At 40.6% G+C, this 27,865-nt stretch overlaps 2 protein-coding genes across 3 annotated transcripts; both read left to right on the forward strand.

Annotated features, from left to right (window-relative positions):
• Nucleotides 1-3,471: 3,471 nt before the first annotated feature.
• Nucleotides 3,472-6,618, forward strand: LOC147338855 (uncharacterized). Its single transcript, XM_086298695.1, has 2 exons — nt 3,472-3,911; nt 6,164-6,618. The coding sequence occupies exons 1-2, from the start codon at nt 3,555-3,557 to the stop codon at nt 6,491-6,493; spliced, it is 687 nt and encodes a 228-aa protein (XP_086154821.1). The 5' UTR covers nt 3,472-3,554; the 3' UTR covers nt 6,494-6,618.
• A 780-nt stretch (nt 6,619-7,398) lies between these two features.
• rufy2 (RUN and FYVE domain containing 2) lies at nt 7,399-27,843 on the forward strand. 2 transcript variants are annotated; one of them, XM_086285512.1, is made up of 20 exons: nt 7,399-7,636; nt 9,034-9,212; nt 13,281-13,454; nt 13,898-14,015; nt 15,477-15,578; nt 15,695-15,818; nt 16,890-16,954; nt 17,064-17,129; nt 17,526-17,595; nt 18,104-18,205; nt 18,371-18,487; nt 18,720-18,812; nt 19,628-19,702; nt 19,798-19,895; nt 25,281-25,400; nt 25,600-25,729; nt 25,874-25,968; nt 27,003-27,051; nt 27,185-27,265; nt 27,503-27,843. In XM_086285512.1, the coding sequence occupies exons 2-20, from the start codon at nt 9,137-9,139 to the stop codon at nt 27,644-27,646; spliced, it is 1,899 nt and encodes a 632-aa protein (XP_086141638.1). In that variant the 5' UTR covers nt 7,399-7,636; nt 9,034-9,136; the 3' UTR covers nt 27,647-27,843. The 2 variants fall into 2 exon arrangements, with proteins under 2 accessions (XP_086141638.1, XP_086141628.1); XM_086285502.1 differs by lacking the exons at nt 7,399-7,636; nt 9,034-9,212 and adding an exon at nt 10,149-10,903.
• Nucleotides 27,844-27,865: the final 22 nt, after the last annotated feature.

A 27,865-nucleotide genomic window follows, 5' to 3' on the forward strand; every position in this document is an offset into this window, starting at 1 on the left:
TTTAATTTGGATATTGAGTCTTCCATGGATTCTATTGTAAGTTAACACAGGATTTCTATTTATCTTGAGTAAAGTGGAATGAGTTTTGTGTCCTAGGTAGGATTACATGTACATTGTACCTCTTCCTTTATTGTCCTCTTTAGAGCTTTAGATCTGTGTGTGTGTGTGTGTGTGTGTGTGTGTGTGTGTGTGTGTGTGTGTGTGTATTAAAAGCTCAGTTACAGGATCATCTCCTATCCTCAGTGAGGTGTGAACCCCAGACTTCTCACGCCCCACCCCAACCCTGTCAGCCTTTACACCAGCATAGGTGTTAAAGGCCCCGCTGAGGTGACATTTATCACTGCTCTGGGAAAGAGCTGCTCTGAAACAACACACACACACGGAGCAGAGGATGAATCGGGTTGGAAAATGTATCTCCTTCTCACCAGATATTAAGATTATCAGGTCTAGACATGAATGATAAAACGACTTTTTTAGCACTTGAAGATGATTAACTCACTGTTCCCATTAAACTGCCCATTCAGAGATACTGTTTTTCACTGATCTGCCTCGTGCTGGCAAAGCTTGTTGGGTCAGACACTCGCTCACAGACTTATCTATGACTACCTGATCAGTGTCTGTTTTTAGGTGGTGTATCTCGCTCCTCCTTTTCCCCTGATGATAAATATGTCACTCTCACTACAGAGGATGTGCTTGTGGCTGAGGGAAAGTGTGTGTCCAGATGATTTGGGATGTTGTGTCACCCACAGTAAAGAAGATAAGATAGCAGGCAAACAGCTTTACGAACCCATTCATTTTTTTTAATCAAGATTGTTCCAGATTTAGTAAATACACAGTTGTTACAATAATACTTTGTTATTTTAAACGCAGATGAGTTCATTGTGAAACAGGATACTTCAGCGGGGCATGCAAGGACAGTAGCACAGTACAGAAAATAAACATTTGTAGAGGACAGTGGCCAAATATTGGCAGCGGTAACCTTGTGAACAACGGGTCAGTGGTTCACATTCCTGAACAGCTTGGCAGGCAAAGCTGCTGAAGCACAACAACACCCATCATGATACTGTAGAGGAAGATACCCATACCTATTATAAGTTGGTTTCCAGACGCTGAGGTGCCACAGACCAAAGATACATTTTCTCCGGTACAGCACTCATCACAACTGTCTGCCAAGGATAATATAAATGTCAATGATTTGATAAAAACTGTGTATATATCTTCAAAATCAAACTGAAGATAAAGGTTTTATGGTTATTGCCAGTTGCACTGACTGCTTCTACTTCCTTCAGATGATTTCTGCTCATTTTGGTCTTTGGCTCCCCCTAGGTAGCCGTTTATACACATACACTGTGTGGGGAAAATACTCCAAATGTTCTTACTTGTCCACTCCAGGGTAATTTTGGCATTGCCACACCAGAAACTGGAGTACTTATTTCGATTCTTACCATTTCTTAGCATTTACATCCAGTGGCTCAAATGGGCAATTTCTTGGACCAGGTGGGGCCTCTGGGCCACATGTTTGACACCCCTGCTGTATAGGGTTTGAAAGTCTGTTTTAAATACAGCAGTCTATTTACCGCATATTTTCCCAATTTTTTTTATATTTAAAGTTGTTTCCAATCATCTGACAAAAGTATTTTCTACAACTGCCTAATGTTATTTTATTTACACTTATAGTTTTTATGAGCTATCGAGTTATTAGAGTAAAATCCTACACGTCAGGTTTTCAGAAACACTAATGCTGCTGCTTGTGGCTCTGGAAGCCGATAGCCTGAAATAGTTTGTGATTGGTCTACAATAAAAAAAAAAATCTGAGTTAATATTATTTTTCCAAATCTGCACAATGTAATATCCAAAAGCTGAATTTTATTGATAAATTAAAATGTTTTATAAAGCTTTTAGCCCTTCACAACACTTTAAAGTAGTGGATGATTTGTTTCTGTGCCAACAAGAACAGCAACTCTGCATGTTTACCAGTTCAGTAGATTAAACGGGTAAATATGTCTCATGCTGTGTGTATAATCAGTGTTGTCCTTTTAAATGAAGGTGTCTTGACTTTCTGGATACTAATAATATGTTGCCTCCCCTTTTGGGACCTATAGGTAGTCTAGACAGTTATATTATAATAGTGACTGTAACAGGGTGCAAATCACATGTGACATCCCTATGATCAGAGCTGATGTCCTGATAATTGGTGTTATCCTTTGTGTCATCCCTGTAATCTGCAGTGTCCTGCACGAGGAGCCCACCAGGTGAGGAGAAACAGAGGCCATGTGTGATCTGTCACAGATCAGCATTGCCTCCTTCAAATTAAATCTAATGTCCTGTGATAAAGGCTGCATAAATATCTGAACAGGACTAATATAGGAAATATTTACATGTTAGCACTGTAACACAAATACTGTATAGATCAAGTGTAACACTCTGCTCAAATGATTTATTATGTTGAACCGATGAACTTTTCAAATATATTTTCTTTATTTATAACATATACATCTAAAAAAACAACAACAACTGTCTGCCAATGGATAGCTATGTTAATAAGGGCTTTTGTGTCATAACCAGCTTTTCTGTCATGCTTTCAGAACGATCAAGTTCCAACAATGGTAAGACTTTTCTAACTTTTTAATATATTTTCTAAGTGATAGAAAGCAGTTCTGGTGACCTTATTAATATGATGAATAAAAACTTAGATCACAATCCAAAATAATGCCAAGATTCCCAATTCCTCACAGTGTTTCATAGAAATGGATAAATATGAACAAATTTTCTGTCTTGTCTCTGTTCAGTTCTAAAACGTTTTGAGGCAACCATCAGATAAGTGCAGGTATTAACTTGTGAACAAGGGTTAGATCATCAGAGGAAAATGATAAGTATAACCCTGGATCATCTGCATAAGAATGTCAGGATATATCGTGATTCTTTATGACAGTACCAAGCAGGAACATGTAAAGGTTAAAGAGTAATGGAGCAAGGACTGTTCCGTTAGGAACCCCTGACTGACTTTTTATTTCTGCAAATCTAAAACTTTGAAGTGTCAATGAGTTGAAGGCAGCAGTGAGGTCAGGTAGAACTGACTGAAACTCATTGTGAGTCACTGTTGATCTTCAGGTCATTGATGACTTCGGTAAGAGCTGTTTCTGTGCAAAGTTAAAGTCACATGCACGATTATTACAGCTTTTACTGTGTTTTAACGGAGTACGTGATAACCCCACACAGCATGGGTGAGAAGAATAGAGCAAATACGCCATCTATTGGAGAACCACAGAAAACACATTTGAATTTGATGAATTATATTTAATTCATGTTCTGCTTTAAAATAAAGTAGTATCTGTAGCTCATATTTTTTCCAATTCTCCTATTTTTTTCATGGTAAGGAATTTTTACTGTAGGATGTCATGTGTCACCAAAGTCCAGAGAATAACCTTTATTTTGAAGTCTGCGACGTTAGTACTTCCTCCTGCCGGTTAGACTCTACCGAGAAAAACGAACCGAAATCGCGGTCTGTCGACGAAAGGACTTCGCGGTGAAGAAGTGAACCAACGGAAAACAAAATGAACTCGATGGAAAAGAAGCTGGCGGATTTGATACGTGAACACCCGAATCTGTACGACCCGAGACGGCGGGACTACAAAGACAACATGAAGGGACATCTGTCGTGGAAAGAGATCGCGGACGCCATGGGAAAGTCGGAGGAAGAGGTGAAGCTGAAATGGAAAAATCTGCGCGACAAGTTCTGTAAAGCGAAGAAGCGACTGGCCAAGAGACACTTCCCCCTGCTGGACGACAACGAGGACCCGGCAGACAGGCATACCCCCGTGCTGTACAGCCAGCTATCCTGGCTCACCGCCTATGTCAAACCCAGAGGAGAAAGAGGCATGGGGGAGCCAGAAGTGTGTGTCCGCCATTCGGTAAAATGCATTTTTATGTTTAGTAGATTATCTTTTGCTAAGCTTCGTAGCTTAGCTACAGCTAACTAACTTAGTAAAGGCCATAGTGACCGCCATCATACCGAACTGTTGCATAGTGTTGAAACTCTGCACGTATAAACAAGAATATATAAATGGCTAAATATCGTAAACATCATAGTATATGTTGTGTTCGCTAAAATCATGAAACGTCCAGCCATGTCATTACGAACAGATGCCTATAACGATATCCGTTTTTCCAAATAAAAGCACCTGGAAGTCCAAAAGTAGCAACCATATTACTGTAGATAAACTAACACATACTCAATTTCTGAAGCTGTTGTGAGTTATTTCTTTTATTAATAAGGGAACTTATCTCTGTAACATTGTAATTAGGTCAATACTTACAATATAAACTTTATTTATCTATTTCAATAGTACACTACAGGGGTTTCAGTCATCGATACAGCCTCTAAATTTTATGTTTACATTTGTTTGTATGACAGTACTTTGTCATATTTGTGCTTTTTAAAAAGTATTTTTTAAATAAAATTTGGTCTCGATTGGATATTTTAATATTTCTGTCTTGTACAAACTGTTTTGCTTAAAAGCCTCAGTCAGTTTTCTGGAATGAACTAATATTGGCCAGTAACATAATGTTGCTGTCTAATCAGCCTTCAACAGAACAGCATCACATAAATTTATTAAAGCTAAATGTAATCAGAATTTGCATAATTTAACTAAAAATTTCTCCTGTAGGTCGTTAATGAAAAGACACGAGGCAGAGCCGGAGGTGACAATGTTGAAGATGCTCAGATTATTTAATTAGGAGTGATGAGGATGAACAAGATTAGAAATAACTGTATCAGAGGTACAGCTCAGCAAAGAAGGAGGTCTAGCAGAGGGTTTGTGTGACAGAGGAAGATTCTAGGGATAGGGTGAGATGAAGGCAGATGACCCCTATGGGGAGCAGTTGAAAGAAGTAGAACAGGCAACAGGTAGAGGTGAAATTTTTAGAGTCAGTGTACTTGCCCTTGTTGTGAGATGAGGTTGATGCAGTGGTTAGTACTGTTGTCTGACAGGGAGAAGGCTCTGGGGTCAAATTTCCTGGTCCAGTTCAAAGACATAGATGTTAGGCTAATTGGTGAATCTAATTTGGCTGAGGGGGTGTAGGTTTGGGAGTGTCTGCCTCTCTGTTTTAGCCTTGCCTTGCACTCTGTGTAGGTTGGGTTCTAGCCCCTCTGGAACCCTGAACAGGATAAATTGTGAAGTAAAGAGATGACAGGATCCCTGCTCAGAACCAGGATTTTTTTTTTCAGACAAAAGCTAAAACCTTTATTGTAAAGCGTTGATCTTTACAGTCTAAAACTAGCAGTTTGTAGTTTTAGACTGTAAAACTACAAACTGGAGTAGCTTTGCACCAGTGAAAGCTACTCCAGTGTTTACTTGTTTTCCTTTTCTTTGCATCCTGCTGTGATTTTTCAGCAAATGTCTACCGTCTGGTTCATTAAAGCTAGTCTTAATCAACTGCTTCTCCATGAGCATTTCTGTCTCTTTTTCACTAGCATCTAACCTGCTTGACTCGACTTTTTCGTGTTTTCCATTAGGTATTAGTACCTGATACCAGGTACATTTTTAGTACCTACATGGCCGGGATTTTAAGCGAGCTGAGTCACATTGAACAGACTACATGCCACTGATGGGCCAGGAGGTGACATCACTAGATGATTCATGAGGTCAACTCCTTCACAAGAATCAAACCCTCCAATTTTGAAATTCTGACGATCATCTCGCTGCCTGCAGCCACCCCTCGCTCTCTCTCTCTCTCTCTCTCTCTCTCTCTCTTCTTTTACCCTGACTCTAGCAAAAAGCCATAGACCAAGCCACATGTATAGCATCACCTTGATGTCCTCCATTGTTGTCTTGTGTTTGTGTCGCATACAAATGACATCACAAGACTTTCCAGCTGCCTCCCTATGATGACCCTATCTACATTGAGCTGGTACTCAATTGTAATAGAAAACACCCAAAGCAGAGTCAAGCGAAGTAGGTGCTAGTGGAAAAGCCTTCTTTCCCATTGGATGTTGGGACACTGGCTCACCACTCCATCTTGGGGTAGACAGTGAAATATTGCAAATGTCTGGTGTTTGACTGCAATCTGAAAAAAAGAAGAAGAAGAAAATCACTGAGCGTAATCAGTAGTGTGTTGCAATCCGTGTTAACCAGTGTTTGTTTTCTGTTTTCACACCACACAGGTAGCTAGTAGAGCAGGCAACGCTGAGAAGGAGCAAGACAAAGAGGAGAAGGCTCAGCTGGGCTCTCTGCCTGTCGTCAGCACCAGCTTTTCTCTTCCGGAGTCCTGTCCGACCAGCGATCAGGACGTGGGAGGCTCTCTTAAGCGCAAAAGACAAACATCCGCAGAAACAGAGATAAGTTCTGCAGATCCCCTCAGCAACCTCAGAGATGAGGATGAACTGTTTTTGCTCAGCCTCTTGCCGTCACTGAAGAGGCTAACCATTAAAAAAAGGATGGAGGTGCGAATGAAATTTCAGCAAGTGCTTTATGCTGCTGAGTTTGAGGACTAAATAGTTCAGGTCCCAGTAAACACTGGTAGTTGGCAGTGTTTGATCTTAAGGATGTATGTTTGTATCAGACTGTATATATTTACTGTATATATTTTATAAATAAATATTTTATGGATCCTTCAAAACAGCTTTTGCTTCTTGTTTTCTTTTCTTCTTTTTCTTTTTGTAATAGTCCCATTGTGTCCCATTTGGCTCTGATTCAGCACCTCTCCCTCTGACTTTGGCTGATTTTAAAGGCATAAGTTAACAGGAAACTATGTATAAAAGTGCTTCAGTACTGATAGAGATGCGTGTTTTTTTTGTTTGTTTTAAAAAATGCTGATTGTGCCTTTAAATATTTGCATTCTTACTGCTCATGCTTGCCTACATGAAATCAGCTTGGTCTTTGCACTCGTTCTGTGAATTAGAAATGTAGTGAGCCTCATCTTTGACAGCTGCACTGGTAACTGTTTCATTCTCTGAGCTGCAGAGTCATTCACTCCCAAACTGAACCAATCACCGCTCTGCTTCACTGAGACCCTCTCTCTGCTTCCTGCTTCTGATTGGATGGTAACAGACTCGCCCCTCCCCTCTTGTGTTCAGAAGTCACTATTCACAGACAATTCCATGTTTTCATTCATATCTTTATACATTTCATTCATACATTCAGAGTGTCACACTAATGTGTACATATAAGCACAAATAAGAGACCCACTGGTCTCAGTCTCTTCCTGCTTTGTGTCTTCTGTCGGCTCCCCTTCATCTCTGCTGTATTTATCCCCTTTTCAGCCTCCTCTCTGTTCTTGCTTGTGTTACTCCTAAACCCCTCCCCCATACAGCTTCCCTGCTCTCTTGTCATTGGGTGCTATGTGGGGTGATGATTGTGGTTTCTGTCGGTGATATCCCCCAAGCGTGTACCGGCTTACTCCTCCTGAACTACAGACAGTCATGTTGTGATACTGCATCCATACACCACCTGCGAGATAGACAGATTATTGTCACCAGATGACTGGGAGCTGGTAACTGGATGGATAAGGTGAACCTTTGATGTACATCAAACCAATCTTTCACAGAGTCATCACCTGAAAGTGACCGGATTACAGATTGCTGAGACGCTGACATAACCGATAACCGAGGATCAACGCACCGCTTTTCCCTGTTGAGGTGAGATGCACCATCCACATGTTTAAGTAACGACGGCACATTATGAGTGGTGGAGTGATACTTAGCTGTCACACATACTGTAATCTGTAGTGTGCATGTTGTAATTATACTGTTTTCTATTTATAAGATGTGTCACTCCTGATATCCTCCTTGCTCCTTGTCATTGAAACTAATATTAATAAATCTGTGACTCTGTCAGAGTGTGATCACAGCACCACTCCAACTGCAGCAGCATTGCTGCACAATGAATGGCTGCCTACTACGATGAAACAGTACCACACCCCTATTGGTGGAAAGAGCTTCCAGTGGGGGATGTCAATTGGCTCATTGTGCTGTCTCTCGGGCAGAAGGGCGTGTCCCAGGGATTGTCAAATGGCACAAAAACACACCATGCTGGAAGTGGTGTGTAGTGAGAATGTTTAGGTGTGGTTCATGGATGGAGGGAGGAGATAGACGGGAACATGATACAGCTCTGGTTCTAAAGAAGTTTTAACTGAAATGTATTAAAGCTACTGCTCTAAAATATGAAATAAAAGAATAACTACATTTAAAATCCAGTGCATTTTAACTTGAACGGTGATGCATAGTTATACAGTCATGGTTATACTCGGTGACTCTAACAAACACGACATAAAGATGGATACAGACAAATTCAGTGAGGTATGGAAAAAAAACTGAGATAGCAGAAGCCTGAATTTTTTATTCTCTACTGACTGAACTGGCAAATGAAGATTCAGAGAATTAATGGTGGTAGCATTCAGGGAATGCACAGATCTGCACAAACCTGGTCATATGATTCCTGGTCAGCCCTGAGGTATTAGAGAGACATGGAGAGAGAGAGGAGAAACAGTGCTCTTTGTTGTGTAGTGTGTTATAACCCTCTATGCTGCCACAACTGTAATGGATTGTGCTGCTGGTGTGGTTGGAGGCTTTTAGATCTGTATGATGGAAAGGCGGTGGCCCAGTGGATGCATTCCTTATAGCTGAAAGAAAAGGTAAAAAGCCTTTTGTTAAATGTGGTGGTGAGTGTATTTTTACTTAAATACACTTACATTTTGGGAAATTTAGTTTTTAGGATAAATGAAATACTTGAGCAAAGGTACTTTTAGCATATATTATTATTAACATCAAAGGATTTGTATATGTGAGTGATGTGTTTTGGGGGTCAGTGATCAAAATGAGGATTTAAAAAGAGGAAGTGCAGCAGATAATCAGAGTGTGTTTACCTCAAAACCATCCACATCTTCACATCCTGGTGTGCTGGTGAACAAATGCTAGCAATGTATGACTTTAGGTGGTCTTATGTATGAAAGAAGTCAAAATAATGCCAATCACTTATGTAATTTAATCTTAAAGAGCTTAAAAGTCTGTTACCCTCTTTACTATCTGTTCCTCAGAAGTGGATAAGCTGACTGTGGAGCTGACGGATCAGAGTGGACAACTTCAGGAGGGAGGATCTACTCGTCAGTTCCCAGTGGGCAGAAAAGAGCCCTACTCATCATGTACTCCCCTCAGAGTCTCCACCGCTGGGGCATCACTCATAGTGAGAGTATGGAGCGGTTAGCCTACAGCCAAGGTATGATGGAAATTTCTGTTTGGTCTCTCACATTGAAAAACAGTGGCTTACCCACAAATCACTGCTTTAAAACAGGTGAGGTACAAGAGTTTAATAGGATGTTCAGGGATTTAGAAAACCAGCCACTGACAATGGCAAATAAGTTTGATGATGCTTCATTTTTATGCTGTTGTGTTCAGTGAATCTGCTGAATGGCATTTTATTTTTTCAGATTATTTGAAAATAAAATGATTATTAGCTGCAGCCTTTAGTATCAGCTCTAAACCTAATCAAGTTTTCCATTTAGCTGTGCTCTCTGCCAATATTTGTCTTCTTTCTCTATACTGGTGACTGTGTGGGGGTGTTTATGATTTCCACTGTTCTTTTTTAATATGCTTCTGCATTGCTATTTAAGAATTTTCTACTGTAGGTTTAGTATAGAGGGCAGGGGACGCCATGGTAGATGAGTTCAAGGTTGGGGTGGGAAGACATCGGCGATCTGCTCTGACTGCACAAGAGAGGTTACAGAGCTTATTTTCATGGGGAGTAACTAGGATGGACAAGACTAGAAATGAGTACATCAGAGGAACAGCTCAAGTTGAGCAGTTTGGAGGCAAAGAGAGACAAGGTTGAAATGGTTTGAACATTTGCACAGGAGGGATAGTGGATACATTGCGCAAAGGATGCTGAATGTGGAGCTGCCAGGCAGGAGGAAAAGTGGAAGACCATAGAGAAGACTCATGGATTTTGTGAAGGACATGTATGTTGGTTGTTGGTGTGACACAGGATGCTAGGGTGAGATTAAGGCAGGTGGTCCGTTGTGGCGACCCCTAAAGGTAGCAAGAAAGAAGACAGATTTTATTCGGAAGGAGACTGTTATTTTTCTGTACACGCTCCACCTGCGGGCAGAGCTGCAGTTCCCGTTTCCAGCAGCAGGGGGCGGCAGAGCAGGCTCTAAAATCATTACGTAGTGCTCCCTTTTGTGTGTCTTGTGAGCCGTGTGTGACACCTCCCCTCGGGCGGGTGCAGTGGCACGGCGGAGACGCCAACTATCGGTTAGGTCTGCTGGCTGTAAACAAATCTTTACGCCACCACGATGTATAGAAAATACACGTTTACTGAGCAGCGGTTCTCTGTGCGGTCGGCACCTGCGCTCACCTTCATCATGTAGCGAGAGCGGCGCCAAATATACGTTTTGGAGCTCGGAGACGTAACGACAGGTTTTGATTCTGGTTAGAGCTGTCATTGCTTTGCCCAGTGCCATCACAGGTATTTTTTTAATAGACATATACGCAGCGATTGTCATTATGCTCGCCAGAGGAATTGAGCATCAAAGCTAGCTCGCCGACGGTTAGCAAAACCGTTTGAATCTGGCTGTTTTCGCAGCGGAGAGCACACCTAGCTACAGTCATTTCAGCGCCTGAACATGGCATCGTCAGCAGAGCACGACCTGTCTCTGTCCGAAGCGGACAGCAGCAAGGATAAATCCCAGGTATTTGGGATTTTGAGGCTTCAGGAGGAGAAGGCTGCTGCAGGGGAGAAAGCTAACAGCAGCAGCACAGTGAGAGGAGGAGGTGGAGGAGACGGGCGATGGCAGGCTCCTATCTTCGCTTTGGCCAGAAAGGCGTCCGAGACCATTTCAGGAAGCATTCACGTCCTGCCCAAAGTGTCGGAACACAGGACGTCCCTGCCAGGAGACTGGGCCGTCCAAGGTAGAGTTTGATGAGCTTCTCGGGCCGTGAGGGTGTGAAGGACTGCCTGGTTACTGATGACGAGACTGATGACATCCAGTAACTAATTTGGATGTTGGTTGCGTTAAAACAGTCGCTAATTAAGTTAATTGATACTTCTAACGGTATGATTTTTGCACAATAGGTCCCCATGCCTTATTGTTATTAGTTGTTCTGGAGCTTTACTGCCTGCAACATCACATGCTGCGTTGGTGCAAATGGAAAATGCCCCTCTGCATCCCCCGGGGTTTGTATCATGCTGCAGAGCTGTTAGCTGCATGTGTTGTCACCCTATTGGTGATCTCACAAAATCAGTAACTGTAGAGCTTTACTGCCTCTGCCCAGCAGCCCGAGTGTCTGTCTCTGTCACCACATCACCTCCCACACTCAGAGCTATAAATAATCTGGCTGGTTTCAGATGTACATCACGGACTTGTGTTTGAATTAAGGATGAAACAGGCAGTTAACAGTTATTTCTGATAAATGCTTGCATTGTTAGCACGAATTTTAAACCCCTGCAACTTCCAGCCTTGTGCGACGAGTGAGCTTGTTGCTTTTAATTGCTTTGCATCACCTCTGTGTTTTAGTCTGATGAAGATGTATCTGTGGAAAGATTGTCATGATTTATGGCAACACTCAAGACAATTTAGCTGCTCAAAGGCACAGTATATGCACATTTCTTATTTGGCTCTACTAGAGTAACTTTGCATGGTTAACAGATCAAAGTGGTCCTTATTTGTCTTCTCCAATCTACTGGTGTTGTCCATCAGGTCATCTGTCTGATAGGAGCTATTTTAAACCACTTACACCTCTTTAACCAAGTGATTTTTAAACTGAGGGGCGGACATTATTGGTAGGGCACAAAAACAGCTAAGTTGAATAAATGTTCTGATGCAGGGATAGTAAACACTTTAAACCTTTTTCAAATGTTTGACATGTGTTTTGTTGTTTTCAAATTTGGCTCGTGGCCAGCTTCAGAAACCTGCTGTGGATATTTGCACTCACTGACATCATGCAGAGACAAGTGTTTAGAAAAATATCTGTAATGAAGCATTTGACTGCCTAACTGACCTGTTGTTTTTGTTTGTTTGTTTGTTTGTTTTTTGAGAGGGTTTTTATTTCATGTGTAATATGAGCAGCAAATAAAGTCGAGTATAATAGGCTTCCTTAACGTTCATAATGGTACATGTGTTAAGCATTTTAGTATCAACAGCTTTACATGACCTGGTTTGATAAGTCTTTCCCTCTAGGGCCAACCTGTCACTGCAATTAACGGTGCTAGGCAACATATCTGCACGCTTTCACCTGACCCTGCTGTGTCCTGTTCTGCTGTTTGGCTTTACATTAACTGGGTTGTCTAGTTAAAAGCCTTACCTCTCTGGGATGTTGGCTTTTCATGCCTAGGATAATTTCCATAATGGGTGCAGAACTGGGACAAAGATTTGTTAACACATTTCTGATCTGTTCAGGTAGACTATCAGAAAATATTACAAATATGCAACCTGACGTCAAGGTATTTACTCAGTATAGCAAGCTTGTCTCTGATAATTACCAGCTGTATGACATTAACCCCTTCTGACTCAGTTTTTTAGCCCTCTGACAAAAACATCATCAATCTGTCAAGCTTTTAAAGTGAGACATCTTGAAAATGATCATTAAATGAAGCCCCGCAAATCTCTGAGAAACAGGGGCGCCTCCAAGTGGGGGCCAAATTTGCACCCCACCCCCTGGCAAAACTGTCCTGTGTTGGTAATAATGTAATAAGGTTGCAGAAAAACTGGTGCCAATCCCTGGACAGATCACAGGGCCAACATAGAGACAGGCAACAGTTTTCAGTTTTACATGATCTAATACTTATTTGTTTTTCCTGAATAAGTTTGCTCTTTAAGCTAACTCTATTCTGGGAGAGCGACTCTTAAGCTTCTTCCTTTTCAATCATTAACTAATGGTTGGGACTTTCAGTCAGTCAATTAGTCAATCAATCGGTCAATCAAAACAGATTATTATAGATTTCAAAATCTTATTTGGTGTACCTATTTTCTGTGCTATCAATATGGCCACCCTTATGAAAAAAATCTGGTGGCGCTCCTGCTGAGAGATAGTTACCTTTTAATTTCTATCTGCATTCTGTGTGTACAAAAGAAATAATGTGTTATGTAAAGGTAAATAAATCATTCTTAATAGTTATTTCTTGTTGCTGTGCAGTGGCTGTGTTTAAACCTAGATTAAACTCTGCATGGAGTTCTTAAGAGAATGTAATAGACTCCATATAATTTCTTTCTAAATCTGTATTTCTGTACGAGGAAAATGTAAAGCCATGGATATTTTTTAAAAGTGTTTGCCATTTGTTTTCCCGCAGCCCTGCGAGATCCCATGGCTATGGAACGAGCTAACTTACTGAATATGGCCAAGCTGAGTATCAAAGGTCTGATCGAGTCAGCTCTGAGCTTCGGGCGGACCCTGGACTCAGACTACCCCCCTCTCCAGCAGTTCTTTGTGGTCATGGAGCACTGCCTCAAACACGGGCTCAGAGGTAAAGATGTCAGCGTTGTGCTAGTGTACTGCACGATAGATTGTTTGTTATTGTTGTTTACTGAACGTGCAGTGGGAATTACTGTGTTTAATAAATAATATCCACAGTTCTGAAAAAGAAGAGAGTTTGATTCAATTTATAAGTTTTATAGAGAACTGCAGGAGCGATTTCTCGAGGTGTTCTTTATGGCAGTGGGATTGAATAAATCTGAGTGATAATAAGCTCTGGTGCCTCTGTAGTATATGAGCAGGTGTGATGTCTTGTCCATGATGGAGAGCATTTGTTCAGTGGTCTTACGTCTCTCAGTGACTCATAAATCTCCATATTCTGGCCAGTTTTTGTTCCAACTTTGTGATTTAGTTTGTTGCTCCTGCTGGCGTTAATTTTATGTGTAAGCTGGGAATCTGTGATGTCTGATTTTTCCTGCTTTCTTCTTTTTCCAGTGAAGAAGTCCTTTCTGGGTTTTAATAAGTCCCTGTGGGGTCCTCTGGAGTTGGTGGAGAAACTGTGTCCCGAAGCGGCAGAGATCTCAGCGTCCGTACGAGACCTGCCAGGACTTAAGTAAGAAGTACATGTATTTACACACACGTTTGCTCTCATATGGCTTGACCTCTCGTCCACCGTGCAATCATAATCAGAAGTAAAGCTTGATTTATAGTACTACATACACCTCTCCAGAAAAAGCGCTATACATCTCATGACACAGCCGTGAATTATCTGCTTTTCTGTGTAAACATTTTACTGATTAGAGCACAGATAATGCCTCTGTTAAATCAATGTAGTAATAATAATAATAATAATAATGGATTGGATTTATATAGCGCTTTTCAAGGCACCCAAAGCGCTTTACAATACCACTATTCATTCACTCTCACATTCATACACTGGTGGAGGCAAGCTACAGTTGTAGCCACAGCTGCCCTGGGGCAGACTGACAGAAGCGAGGCTGCCATATCGCGCCAATGTAATAGGGTTTTAACTACATCTAGCTTGCTGTTAATGCTAATGCAGGAGCTAGTGTTTTTCCAGTGAAGACACAGGTTGTTATCTCATTTTACAGGCTTCATTCTTTTCTATATTTCAGCAAAACAGGGTAGTAGCTCTCTTAGCTCAAATTTCATGATCAGCTCCACTTGTGACACAAACACAGAGAGCAGTGCACAGGTGTAAATGCAAACAAGGGATTTAGTGTGAGACTGCAAATCAACGCTGAAATGAGAATGTGACGTGAGCCAGCTCAGGGAAGTACCTGGGTGTTTACTTTCACTTCACCTTTGATCGTTCTGCCGCTTCATTTCTTCCTATTTCCCTATTCTTCTTTCATATCGACACAATTTCTGAACATGTGACACGTGGAACTGTCTTTGGCAGAAACTTCTGAAAATTCAGAAAAATAATGTTAGCGATAGAGCAGGACCAACCTTTATGTAGTTTGGAAGTGATGTGTTTAGCAACAACAAAAAGTGTCGTGTCCTGCATTCATACTGAAGGTGTGTCCTTCAGTGGATCTAGCGAGGAGGATTACGCTAAACCTCGTTCATGGACAGTTTCCACGCCACGCTTTAAGTTCTCGAGTTTGATCTGGTCCTAAATGAGGAACAGTTGTGTTGTTTCACACAGAGAACAGAGTCTGTTTCCTTTGCTGGGGCTGAGTAAGAGCAACAGACGTGCAAAAAAGCAGGATTTTAGCAACGCTGAGTGCCGACGCAAAGGATTGATACAAGGAAGCTCAAACAGTGTCTGTGCCCACAAAGAAAGCAAAGTTTTGGATGTTCGGATTGAGAGAGAACACCAATACACTGAAAATAGAAAAAGCTTGTATTCAGTATTTAGAAAATGTTTCGAAATCTCTGTCAAACTTTAAGAGAAAATACTGAATGCTGCACTTTCTTGTTCCCATCTCATAGATGATGAACAGTAACAAGAGTCAGGGTTAAATAGAATCTAACTACAGCAGACTTGAGTAGACAGACCCTCAGAAACACCTTGAAATCCAACCTTATCACTGGTGTTTGTTTCCAGGACTCCATTAGGCAGAGCCAGAGCATGGCTGCGCCTGGCTCTCATGCAGAAACGGCTGGCCGACTACCTGCGACTTCTCATCACCAGAAAAGACTTGCTCAGGTACACCAGAGAGAATGTGTATATGTGAATATTATTATATATTTATAATGAAACATTGCCGATTGACTGTTCAGGCCGTTGAGGGTAACAGATGATGTCATCTCTTGCTTCCTCAGTGATTTCTATGAGAATTCGGCTCTTATGTTGGAGGAGGAGGGAGCAGTGATCGTGGGCCTGCTGGTGGGCCTTAACGTCATCGATGCTAACCTGTGTGTGAAAGGCGAGGACCTGGACTCTCAGGTACGCCACTGACGGGGAGAAATATTTTGATATTAGAAAAAGTCTGACATTGCTGTGTAGCCAGTTTTATTTAATTTCCTGCTTACACCATACCAAGCACCAGAGGGTGGTGTTTTGTGTCAGTGGAGCAAAGAATGTTACTCATTTGTCCTGTACTACGTGACCTTTGAGCATAAGCAGTTTATCTTTTGTTGTGTGGTTTCAGGAAGTGTGATTGCCAGTTTAAGTTATTTTATCTCTGCATCTCTGACTCCCTTTGTAAAAACAGTCTGTGTTCTCTCTTAATATTTATTTTCAGTATTAATCAATTGGAAACTGCCTTTTTTAAATTCTCCTTCTTCTTTCTTTTAATCGTGATTTTGATTAAAGGCGCAATAAACAAAATTCAGAGCCACTGGAGTTCATGTTGGAGCCTCAGAGGCCTAAATATAAAGATGTAGACACAACACCCAAAGCCCTGCATGTTTCATTAGGTAGCAGAAATCTTGTGTTGGCTAGAGGTGACGAAAACCAATCCTGCCTCAACCGTTAGCCCAGGACAGCAGATTACACAAACCTGAATACATCTACAGCTGCATCTAGTGTGTCTAAAAGTGTGTGTAAGACTCTCATTTGATCTGTGTTTCACCGTAGAAGCCAAGCACCAGTAGAAAGCTTGACTGGGCAGAAATGAAATGAGAGCAGTACTATGTTTCAGTTTTTGAGGTCATTTAACAGATAACATCCTCTCCTTTGACAGGATGAAACCAAAGGATGGGGACTTGGTTTACTTTAACTTTCCTTTAAGTTCTTATCAGCTCTTCTCCAACTCACCATTTTAATAGTGCTATAGCAAGCCGGTGGCTTTTATGCATGCATGCGGTTAATTGATACATTTTTGTAGTTACAAATTGCATATATTGTGTTTGTTTTGTGACTTTTAAATAAGTCAACATGTGCTTGTAGGCATCTAATTTCTGTAAATGGTCTGGATTTCTTCAAATTCCTTCAAATTGATGTTTGTGCAGTCGTTGTGAAAAGCAACATGCCTGCCTCTGAGTGATACTAGCGCCTTCGTTTTATTCATTTAAGGTCGGGGTGATCGACTTCTCCATGTATTTGAAGAATGACATAGATGATTACAGGAGTGAAGAGAGGTACAGTTTTTTTTTTTTCTTCTTCTCTCTCCTCGGTTTGATGCAGCTGGTTTCTTTCCCCAAATGTGATGCAGCTCTCTTTCTCTTGTGTCTGTTTCTATGACAACAGGAATAGCCAGATAGCATCCATCTTGGATCAGAAGAATTATGTAGAGGAACTGAACCGACAGCTCAAGTAAGACATTTGTTTGTACTGGAAACAGACCTGTGTGCTGGAGGACCTGCAGATTGTGCTGTTAATAACTGACAGGAAGTTGCAGGAAGTTTTTGTATTTTTACCACAACACTTCCCAGAATAAAAGTATTCCAGAGTTTGAGATTAAACCCGTCTGGGTGGTTTAGAAATCCAACTTTTGTCTTCTCACAGACTTGATAGTAATGAACGGAGACTAATCTGAGTCTTTCGTTAATGCTAACAATTTTAAATAAACCCTACTTGTGTGGCGGCTGTGATTATATTACAGCTACTGCAGTCCTGGTTTCATATACGAAATATTAAATGTTTGCACATTAATTTAATGAAACTCATATAGAGGTCAGAGGCCCACCATAATGTTGTTTCTTCATGCAGCTCCACAGTTCACGGGCTTCAGGGCAGAGTCGACTCTCTAGAGAAGTCCAACTCTAAACTCATTGAGGAGGTGAGAACCAATAATCACCCACCTGTCACCTGTGTGGAGAAGCATTTGTCTGTTACACATTAAAGTCATAGAGTATATTTGGAGTATAATAGTGTCTGTGTCACCAAGTTACACGGTTGCACATGCAGCTCTCTAGTGACACCACTTGGTTAGAGGTTTGAGGTATGTCTAACCTTTAAGCTGTAATCCTCCAGCCAAATTTGGAGTTTCTTATCAGGGTTTTTCTTTTTCAAACTGCGCTTTTGAAGGGTGACTACTCCTTTAAGTCATGTACAGTAAAGCCAACAAATCTGTGTTTAAGCTTATTTAAGAGAAATCTACGAATTTGCCTTTTTTGGGACCATTTGCTAAGCAAAATGTCCAATGTGTGTGGGTAGAAGAAACCTAAATTTGCAAAACAAGTGAAGACAGTCTTTTACTTGTGATATCCATTTATACCATACTAGATTTTAATGTTTTAGGTTTTAAACATGTTTCCTAATACATGTGGATATGTTTGTGTGTGCAGTTAGCCATAGCCAAGAACAACATCATCAAACTGCAGGAAGAAAACCAGCAGCTGAGGAGTGAAAACACCCTCATTCTGCTGAAGACGCAGCAACATTTAGAGGTACACTGTGTCACAAAATGAACGTTTCTGAATGTTATTTTTTTCAACTAAAAGTGAAACGGAAATTAGGTCTTACAATCCATCCATATAAAGTTTCCCTATTGGTGTTTTTTTTTTATTTATTTATTTTTTAATTTTTTTATTTATTTTAATTTTTTAATTTAGTTAACTCAAGGTGACGTGTCAGTGGAGAGAGACACGTACAAACAGTCTCGTCAGGGTTTGGATGAGATGTACAACGAGGTGCGAAGACAGCTAAAAGAGGAGTGTCAGCTCAGACAGGTCAGACAGTGGCCGTGCGTGTGTGTGTGTGTGTGTGTGTGTGTGTGTGTGTGTGTGTGTGTAGAATGTGTGTGTGTGTGTGTGTGTAGAATGTGTGTGTGTGTGTGTGTGTGTGTGTGTGTGTGTGTGTGTGTGTGTGTGTGTGTGTGTGTAGAATGTGTGTGTGTGTGTAGAATGTGTTCATGACGTCATTATAAACAAACATTACATTTATGCATTTTGCCATTTTCAGGATGTGGAGAATGAGCTGGTGGTCCAGGTGTCGATGAAGCAGGAAATGGAGCTCGCCATGAAACTTCTGGAGAAAGATATTCACGAAAAACAGGTAAGAACAAATATTTTGTTTTTCAGAACAGATTCTTACTTACTGATACTGAAGCAGCGGCATTAATTCATCTTTGTGAGGAGATGCAAACATAATTAAAATTCCAACTGCAATGGATAGAAAATGTCAGCCATCATTACCTGTTCAAAAAAGGTTGATGGGATATTGTCATCACCCTGCCGGGTGGGTGGGCAACATGGATTCCCAAGTTTCTGAATGGGATGAGTTTTCTGAAAGTCTTGTGAACGTGATAAGGAGGTGACCTAGGATTTTCAAATTGATACCGTAGGTGTATTGACTAGGAGGCTGAGGGGTAGCACTGGTGAATGCCAGTATTTTTTTTTTTTTAACTTTTATTGGTAAAACAAATAACCCAATCTGTGATTAGGATCAATTTATAACCCTCACACTCCTGATTTTAATGTTCAGTCACTGCTAACCAGCTTGCTGCTTCCAGTCTAATGTGTTCCCTACCAGGTGACTCACTGGTCAGTCTGATGTTATGCAGATTCTTTATATCATTCAGTTGCTTCTCTACAGAGAATCTTGTCCTGCAGTCAACCCAAACTTAACTTCACTATCTTGGATTGCAGCCAGTAATAATTATCTGCTTTCTTTGATAAGAAGAGTAGAAGAACTTGTTGGTTGCAGAGCATTTAGAGCCGTCTGAAGTCTCACAGGGAATGTTTAATATGAGCGTCCAGTTTTCTGTAACTGCTATAGTAAGTCAAAAAAACAAAAAACATGCATGTGTGCGTAAAGAAGACAGCCAATACTGGACCAGAACACAGCTAAGTCTCTGATTTCATTAATAGGACACACTGATTGGACTGAGACAGCAGCTGGATGAGGTCAAAGCCATCAATGTAGAAATGTACCAGAAGATGCAGGTACAAGCACACACTCATCGTCATATAATGTTTAAGATCCAGAAATAACAGAACTATAGTAATCCTTACTACTTCCCTTTTTCTTTTTTTTTAAGTCGTCTGACGAGGAAATGAAGAAGAAGAATGATGTGATCAGTCGTCTGGAGGAGAAGACCAATCAGATCACTGCCACCATGAAGCAGCTGGAGCAAAGGTGAGACACACAGCCTCTGGATGCAAAGCACTTTGTCCCCTTTGTTTCACGTCCAGGTGTTTACACCATGTTCTCTGCTGCTCTGTTCAGACTTCTGAACCTTTAAGTTAAGCTGATAATACTTTATGCCTCTTTAGAAAAGTAAGTTTGATATTTCTGAGAATTTTTTTTGATGATGTTGTTATGTTTCAGTGTAAATAACTCTAAACAGAAAAGAATTGGGACTATGATTATTAATCAATATGTTCTATAGGGCAGATTGGTTGATGGTAGCCCATAGAAGTAATAAAAGTCACATAAAACATAACAAACAAGTAGAAATGCACCTTTCTCTTCTCCCTAAACATTTAATTGTTTTTGATTTGTGCAGTGGTTACAAAAAAAAAAAGACAAAAACTTTGATTTTTTTTTCTTCTTCAGAGGGGAGCAGAGCCACTAGGCAGATGCCTAGCATCAAGACAATAGTTCAATATGTTATTACTAGTTTCCTTGTGGAAACCCTGCAATCCCATATTTATCATATCTGACACACTGCAGTAAATCTCATGCATGTTCAGCTCTGTTGCTATTGGCCCATGTCTTTCAGTCCTTCAGTGTGTACCTGCTCCATGTTTGTGGTTTTATCTGCGAGTTCATTGATGCTTTATGATCCCCCCTCCCCTACCCAAGCCCATTGTCTTCCAGTCAACACACTCCACCTCTCCCATCTCCTCTCCCATTGGTTTAAATCTGTTCCATCCTATTTGCGATTGGTTGTGAATGTTTTCTTTTGGCTATCCTAAAGATGTTTGTAGGCCGGTGCTATAGGACACATTAGTGGGAGTTTTGTGGTGTAGCTAAAACGTTTTAATAAAGTAAATCTAATCTTATGAAGAATAACTTTATTACATCTAATGGAAAATCGCCCCCTGAGAATCGGACATGTAGTTGTTGTGAGCGTAAAGCTTTGTGTCCAGGCTCAAATCTTCCATGTTGATAGTGCAGTGTTGTGCAGATGTAGCTGGGAAATTCCAGATTTATCTGCCGCAGTCATAATCATCTATATTCTGCATTTCCTTGCCCTCTTTTTCCAACTTCTTTTCATTACTCAAGCTTACTCAGATGAATATTACAATGCCTTACGTTTACACTTCCTGTTGTGCTTGTGATGTTAAGTCGCAAAAAGTGTTAAGTATAACCCGGGCCACTGATGTATTGACATCCTTTCTTCCTTCCCTCCTTTCTTTCCTCTTTTTTCCCTCCCTTCTGTTTCTCTTTTATAACTTCCATCCATTCATTTTGCTCCCTCGAAACCTCCATGTTTAATGTTTTTTTTTTCTTTTCGTTTCCCGATTTTTATCCCTGCTCCTCTGTGCAGTGATAAGGATCTGCTCAGTCAGACCAGAACGCTTGCTATGTCATTTGTCAAGTGTGCCAGCACAGACACAGAGCACCAGTATAAGCTAGTCAAGGACATCTCCTTCTGAGGATATGAGCGCATGACTAAACGGACTTTACTTAGAAGAACATTCCTGTTTTTTTGCACATAATATTCAGATGGTTTTAGGGCCTGAGAGCTGCCACAGATTCAGGTGAAACTGGGACTGCATGTTTGATTTATTTACTTCATCAGCAAAGTGCTGGGATTCAAAGAGATTATTGCCGTGTCTCGTGATCTTTGGTTAAAATGCATCCAAACAACTTTAAGAGGTTTGTTGGTCAACAGTGACTGGATACAAAAAATGGATGTAGTTACTGTGAGCTGAGCGCTTTGATTGTTGCCACCTTGGTGTTTTGAAACATGACAAACGAGGGGAGGATCTGAGTAAGAAATGGAGGGATGTTACACGCAAGTTATGTAGGCCCACCCTAAAAGACTCCTAGTATGGATCATAATGTACAAACTGAACATCGTGCTGCATTTAGGACGACTTTAAACTAATGACTGAGAGGTTTATTCACATCTCTGACTCGTTTTTGCAATTCTGTCAGAGTATTTGACTCCATTAACTGTAATTTACTTAATTTCTTATCCATGTTTCTGTAGGCATTTATGGGCTCAATGCCACCCTCTCTCAGAGGTAGCTGTGTTGAAAGTAGGGATGCTCCTAGTGGTTAACTTACCGTACTAGTTGTTAAATGAGAGGAAAAATTAGACTAGTTGACTACTCTAAAAGACAGAAAACATCCAAAAATTTACCACGTGTATGTATGATAAGCTTAAACTTTATCATACATTAGAATTTTTGTATTTTAGCTATATGAAACCATTAATCACATTAATTGTGTTAATGGTAAATAGACTGCTTCTTATATAGTGCTTTTCTACTCTGAGCACTAAAAGCGCTTTACAAGCATCATTCACACCCATTCATCTAAGCACTTATTTCTATGGTTAAACGCTTTCTATCATATCTATTCATACCCCGATGAATACCGATGCATTGAAGAGCAACTTCGGGTTATTATCTTGCCCAACGATATTTGGCTTACAGACTGAACCTGCCATACCTCCTGAGCTACAGACACCCCTAATCAAATCATGTTTTAAATGCCGCCGTGTATAACATTGCAAACATGTACAGTCTGCAGACTTTGGATAACCGAAGTAGCGGCCTTGGTTTCTTCCACAACCCGGTGCAGAATGTGGTTACACGTCACTTGAGTTGCTTGGTTATATTTCAGTTCATTTTGACAGACGTTCGTCTATGATTGTTATTTTTTTAAACAGAGTACTGCAGAATACTTTCCCGCCTCGCTTTTTTTTAAAACTTCTATTAAAAGAGAAAGGAGGAGGTGCCTGCGATTGTTGGGTTGCAGCCCCAGGTTGTGGACGGTGGTGTTGTAACCTCTTTGAACTAGTAATGTCCTCGTGTATTAATAAAATACGGATAATATGTTTAATCGGCTAGTATTTCTGACATTAAATATCTAATCAACTAGTTCTGCACAGCTGTAGTGTGTAGAGTGTGCTGGGGAGGCTGGTTACTGAACACAGCGCTAAGTACAACTAGTGTTTATTAATATCCTTGTGGCCACCTTATTGAATATATGAGCACTGTAAATTAATGAAAGGTTTGATAAGATTTACAAATGAGTTGCTGTACTTTTGAAGAACTACGACATCTAAAACATCTGTGTGGTATCTTAATGCACTTCCTTGGCTACATGGCGGCTGTGCTGCTCACTGTTCTTTTGTAGTGTGTTCGAGCTACCTGTAACTTACATATACAATGCATTTTCTGTTCTTTCCACATTGCATTTGTTATATTTGGCAGTGCTGAAATGTTGCCAGTTTTTTTTAAGATATGCCTGAGATAATAGACATTAGCGGTAAAAGATGAGCGTTGTTTGAAGCCGCTTGTTATGATGAAGTAAATGAAGCATGGTTACAAAACCAGACAGGTTGCCCCCTGCTGGACATTAGAAAGTATGCAGGTTTGCACTGACTTCAGTTTTCAGATCCAGAAACCAGGTCCATCTTTTATATACAGTCTATGGTTAGTGCTAAGTGAGGGAAAGTTTACTCTGTCATGACAGTTTAACTGATCCAATATTGAGACAGTTAATACTTTAATAGAAACTGAAAAAACGTTTTCAATTAATCATGCACTACTATTCATGAACATGCACAGGCGTGCACACTCATACATACAAGTGCTACATATTCTTCCTGTCTCCAGTAGTCAGTTTATGTGCAGTAACACAGATAGTGAGATAGCTGGCTGTTTGGATGTAAGCATAAAGGTATTTATCGATCACATTGAGTTAGAGGGGCATGCGCTCGGCTTTTGTGTCACAGCTACTGAGAGGTTTTACCTGCTAACGCTGAGTCGAGTCCCTTTAACGTTTAGTCAAGATGAAAAATAAAGGTGGAAGGTGCTAGTACTTAATCATTAAAGACCTTCCCGCCACTATAGAAAAACAAAATGCAGACACACCTGTTAGGAAAATAGTTAAAGGCATTAACACTGTCTTGGCTGAGTTGTTTGAGTAACCGTTTCTGTTCTTTGCTGTGTGTTCCTCCACCAGGAAGAGCGTTTTTATTTTCTTCCCAGGCAGCCGAAACTGTTAATGCTCACAAGTAAGCGCTGGAACAGGAAAACCATCACAAATCTAAACAAAATGTTTCTGCTGCTGTCTACATTTCACCATAATCAGGCACTGAGGTCCCCCTGCAGATGTCTAGTCAGAAATTTCTGCTGCTTTTAGTTTGCTGCCGGTTTTCTCTGCATGGCGAACCTTACCCCTGGTTAGTAGGCATTAAATGGAGATTTCAGACACAAAACTTTGCTCCATTTCTCTTGATACACGACACTGTAAAGGTACAAATTGTAAGGATTGATGAGATTGTCAGCAGAAAGTAGTTTACATTCATTGTTGGGGCACTATATAGAGCCTAGATCACATGCTCAGAATTTGGACACTCAAGTAATATAGTGGAAAGTAAATATGTGCACTATGTCTTTTAAAAAAATACATAAATTTGCACACAGCTCATCTTGTTGTCAGGTTGAGATTTTTAGATACTACTCTGTGGGACCAGCAGCTTTAGATCAGTCAGTGTGTTTTGTCTCTGCAGAACAGACAGCTGATCCAAATGAAAAGACCTGTAGTTACACAGCTGTAAACCTCTGGAGTTCCTGTCAAGGGAACTGCGTTATTGTGTTTGTCTTGGCATATTTATTGACTTTTGTGATATATCAGGAAGTAATTCTACTCTTAACTCCATGTTCCTAATACTTCTAATCTGAAGAAAAAGAAACAGTCAGTACAGCTGTTTAAAATTCACAACTACTGTCTTTTATCACCGTGATCAATAAAGGTAGATGTTTTGAAAATGCCGGGTATGTTTTGAGTTTTTTGTGAAACCTTTAGCATGCCGTGTTTAGAAACATTTTTTTTATGTGAACAGTCAACAGTCGGTGTATGCCAGAGTGTGGCGGAGCAAATAAAAGAAGAGGACTACAGTAGCTTTGCATGAGTTGTGATTTAAAATAATCTGTCTGAAACAAGCAACGGTAAAGAGACTCAGTGTGAGAGGAGCTGTCCTTTACTCTCCTTGTCCAATTAGTTTCTCCTAGGTGATTTCCACGCTTTGTTTGATTATGCATCTTTGTTTTGCCGTCTTTACACTTTTTGTGTTCCTTATTGTTCTTTTTAAACACCCACAGGTAAATTCTCAGTCACGCGTCCTTTTGTTGCTCACAGTTTTACTTCCTGGCAGTTCAAACTGCAACACCTTCCTTCATCCCAGCCTCAGCCTTGCCTCCTTTACTTTACTGTCCATCCTCCTGCCCATCTCCCTATGTTGTTTTCTCCCTCTACACCCCAACTTCCTCTTCCCTGCCCTCCCAGTTTTTTCTCTCCATGGTCCTGAGTTTGTTCCTGGTTATAATGGTGCAGATTACAGGAGGCAGAGCGGCACCGCACCTCGGCCGAGGAGGGCACCAGACGCTTCAAGCTGGATTTTGCAAACAAAGCCGACAGCCTCCAGCGGCAGATCGAACACAGAGAAAAGCAACTGTAAGCAAACCGCCTACATGGATTGGTTAAGACACACCCACCCACACTGCTTTAACTAAATTTTACATAAATACTTGATACATTGATTTTTTTTTTTTTTCCATGTATGTTTGAATCCATGAATGCTATAATATAATCTATTACTTTGTCACCTTCACCTTCTTATTGATATAAACATGTGGATGTGCTGTACCTGTAGTCAGCAGCTGGAGACGGACCTAAAGATAGAGAGGGAGTGGAGGCAGACGTTACAAAATGACCTGCACAGGGAGAGGGACTCAGTAGCTCAGCTCAGCACAGAGGCGCTGCAGATAAACGGTCTAAAAAAGGTGAGATGGGGGAAAATAAATAGTGGACAGGATGCTATGTTTATTTTAAAGTGCGTGTTTGTGCTTATGACGGTACATATTTCCGTTTACTTGATATATGTTGATCCTTTTCTTTTCTTGCTTCCCTTTGATTGATTTTTCCAGGAGTTTCATCGTCTCCAGGATGAAAATGTTCAGCTGAAGACCATTTGTGAGGACCAGGAAAAAGCTCTGGAGGAGCTTGGCTCCAAACTCAGCGAGTATGCAAACTTTATTTTGAAAAGCTCTCTTTTCGCCATAACAAAGTTGCTTAGCAGTTTAGAGGGAGGTGAGGCAATGTCTCATAAGTCTTGGCCTTTCCACATTTTTCTCATGCAGCGTATTAAAACTTGATTATGAATCAGATATACAGTACATTATGTGGTATAGGAACAATTCTAGATGAGCCTTTTTATGAGTAAATCCTAGCATGAGAACTATAAAGACTGTCATACTGACCAACCAGTGGCTGCTAGGAAGTACATGACACAGACACATGTGCCAAAATCAGGTGTTAACAGCATGAGTGAGCTACCAATGTGTAGCAAGTGTAAACAAATTAAATTGGTGGGCGGTTCTTCAGTTTTGAATGGCTCCTTAACTGCATAAAAGGTATTGATCGATGTTGTCATGATGAACTGTTGGACAGCTGATTCCTCCCTTTCTCCTTCTGGGTAACACTGAAATGACGTCTTTTTTAGAGCTTCCTGACTGGCAGAACTAACACAAATTTTTGACTTATTAAGTTGAAATCTTTTAGTTCTTTTCTTGAAAATTTTGAGCTTTTGACTCAAACATTTTTTGAGTTATTCCGTCAAATTTTTTGAGATACCCTACTGAACATTTTAAGTTATGGATGGAAACCTTTTTCTTTTTTCAGTGGCAAAAATGAGCATCCTTAGTTTCCAGTTTGCTTTTCACTGCCACACAACAAAGGCATTTAGACATCTGTGACTAAGGCTTAAATCTAAATTATAAGCTGTCATCTGTTTAATGTAAAAAAGAAGAAGACATTCGCATCACATGTAGATCACTGGGAAAATTGTGTTTAGTGAGAATAAGTTAATTTTAACGTAGTTTGATACTTTTATTTAAGGTTTTTGGCACCAGACTAAGAAGTTTTAATGAGTCAGAAAAACTGTAACAACAGCAATATCATTATCATTACAGCTAAAATCTTCTTTATCTCTGCGTGTGCTACAAAATGAAATTCATGCCCTTCGATTGGTAACTTTGTCCATTTTGTCTAAATCAGATCCAAACTGAAGATTGAGGACATCAAAGAAGCCAACAAAGCTCTTCAGGTAATTCAGACAGTTTAATAATAAAAAAAAAAAAGGATCAGAAGAAGCTGCAAAATCCCAGAATAAGTGTAGTTAGCAAAGCTGACTTTGGTTTGTGTGCTATTTAAGAACACAGGTTTGTTGTTTGTTTCAGGGGGGTCAGGTTTGGTTGAAGGACAAAGAAGCCACTCACTGCAAGCTCTGTGAGAAGGAGTTCTCCATCTCAAGAAGAAAGGTCTGTCTTAAGTTGACTTCAGATAGTTATATTTGAACCGGGGTCGTATTCTGCACTGAATGATTTTGGATGGTTTGTGATTTTACACCCATTTTATCTAAAAGATCTTCAGGATCTTTTAGATAGGTTTAAACCTCAGAGACCCCAAGAAATACTTAAAAGAATCGTTGATCTTAATGGATGTAAAATTAATCCAGAAGCATTTAAGTTGGTTTTACTCTCTGTCTCTTTCTACAGCACCACTGTAGGAACTGTGGGGAGATTTTCTGTAACAGCTGCTCTGACAACGAGCTTCCTCTGCCAGCGTCTCCCAAACCAGTGCGAGTCTGTGACACCTGCCACGCCCTCCTCCTGCAGCGATGCTCCTCCAATCCAACATGAAAGAGTGCTGCGCCGCTGCCGTGACGGCCTCGAACCAGTCACACTCATGAGTACCACCTCTTCAGTGTTGTATAGGATCCATATGCCAACTTATATCTACAGTGTTTGCTGCTAAGGGGTGGAGCACATGCATTTTATGATCCTTACACTTGATTTGTCATTTGTTTAAAGGAAGGAAAAAAGAAAGAAAAGAGCGACATGTGCATCTGTCTAACTTGT

This window comes from Aulonocara sp. 'chitande type north' Nkhata Bay, linkage group LG1, assembly GCF_057382095.1.
Source record: "Aulonocara sp. 'chitande type north' Nkhata Bay isolate Kocher_YH1m ecotype deep benthic linkage group LG1, A_spYH_male_GT1.1, whole genome shotgun sequence".
Classification (NCBI taxonomy): domain Eukaryota; kingdom Metazoa; phylum Chordata; class Actinopteri; order Cichliformes; family Cichlidae; genus Aulonocara; species Aulonocara sp. 'chitande type north' Nkhata Bay.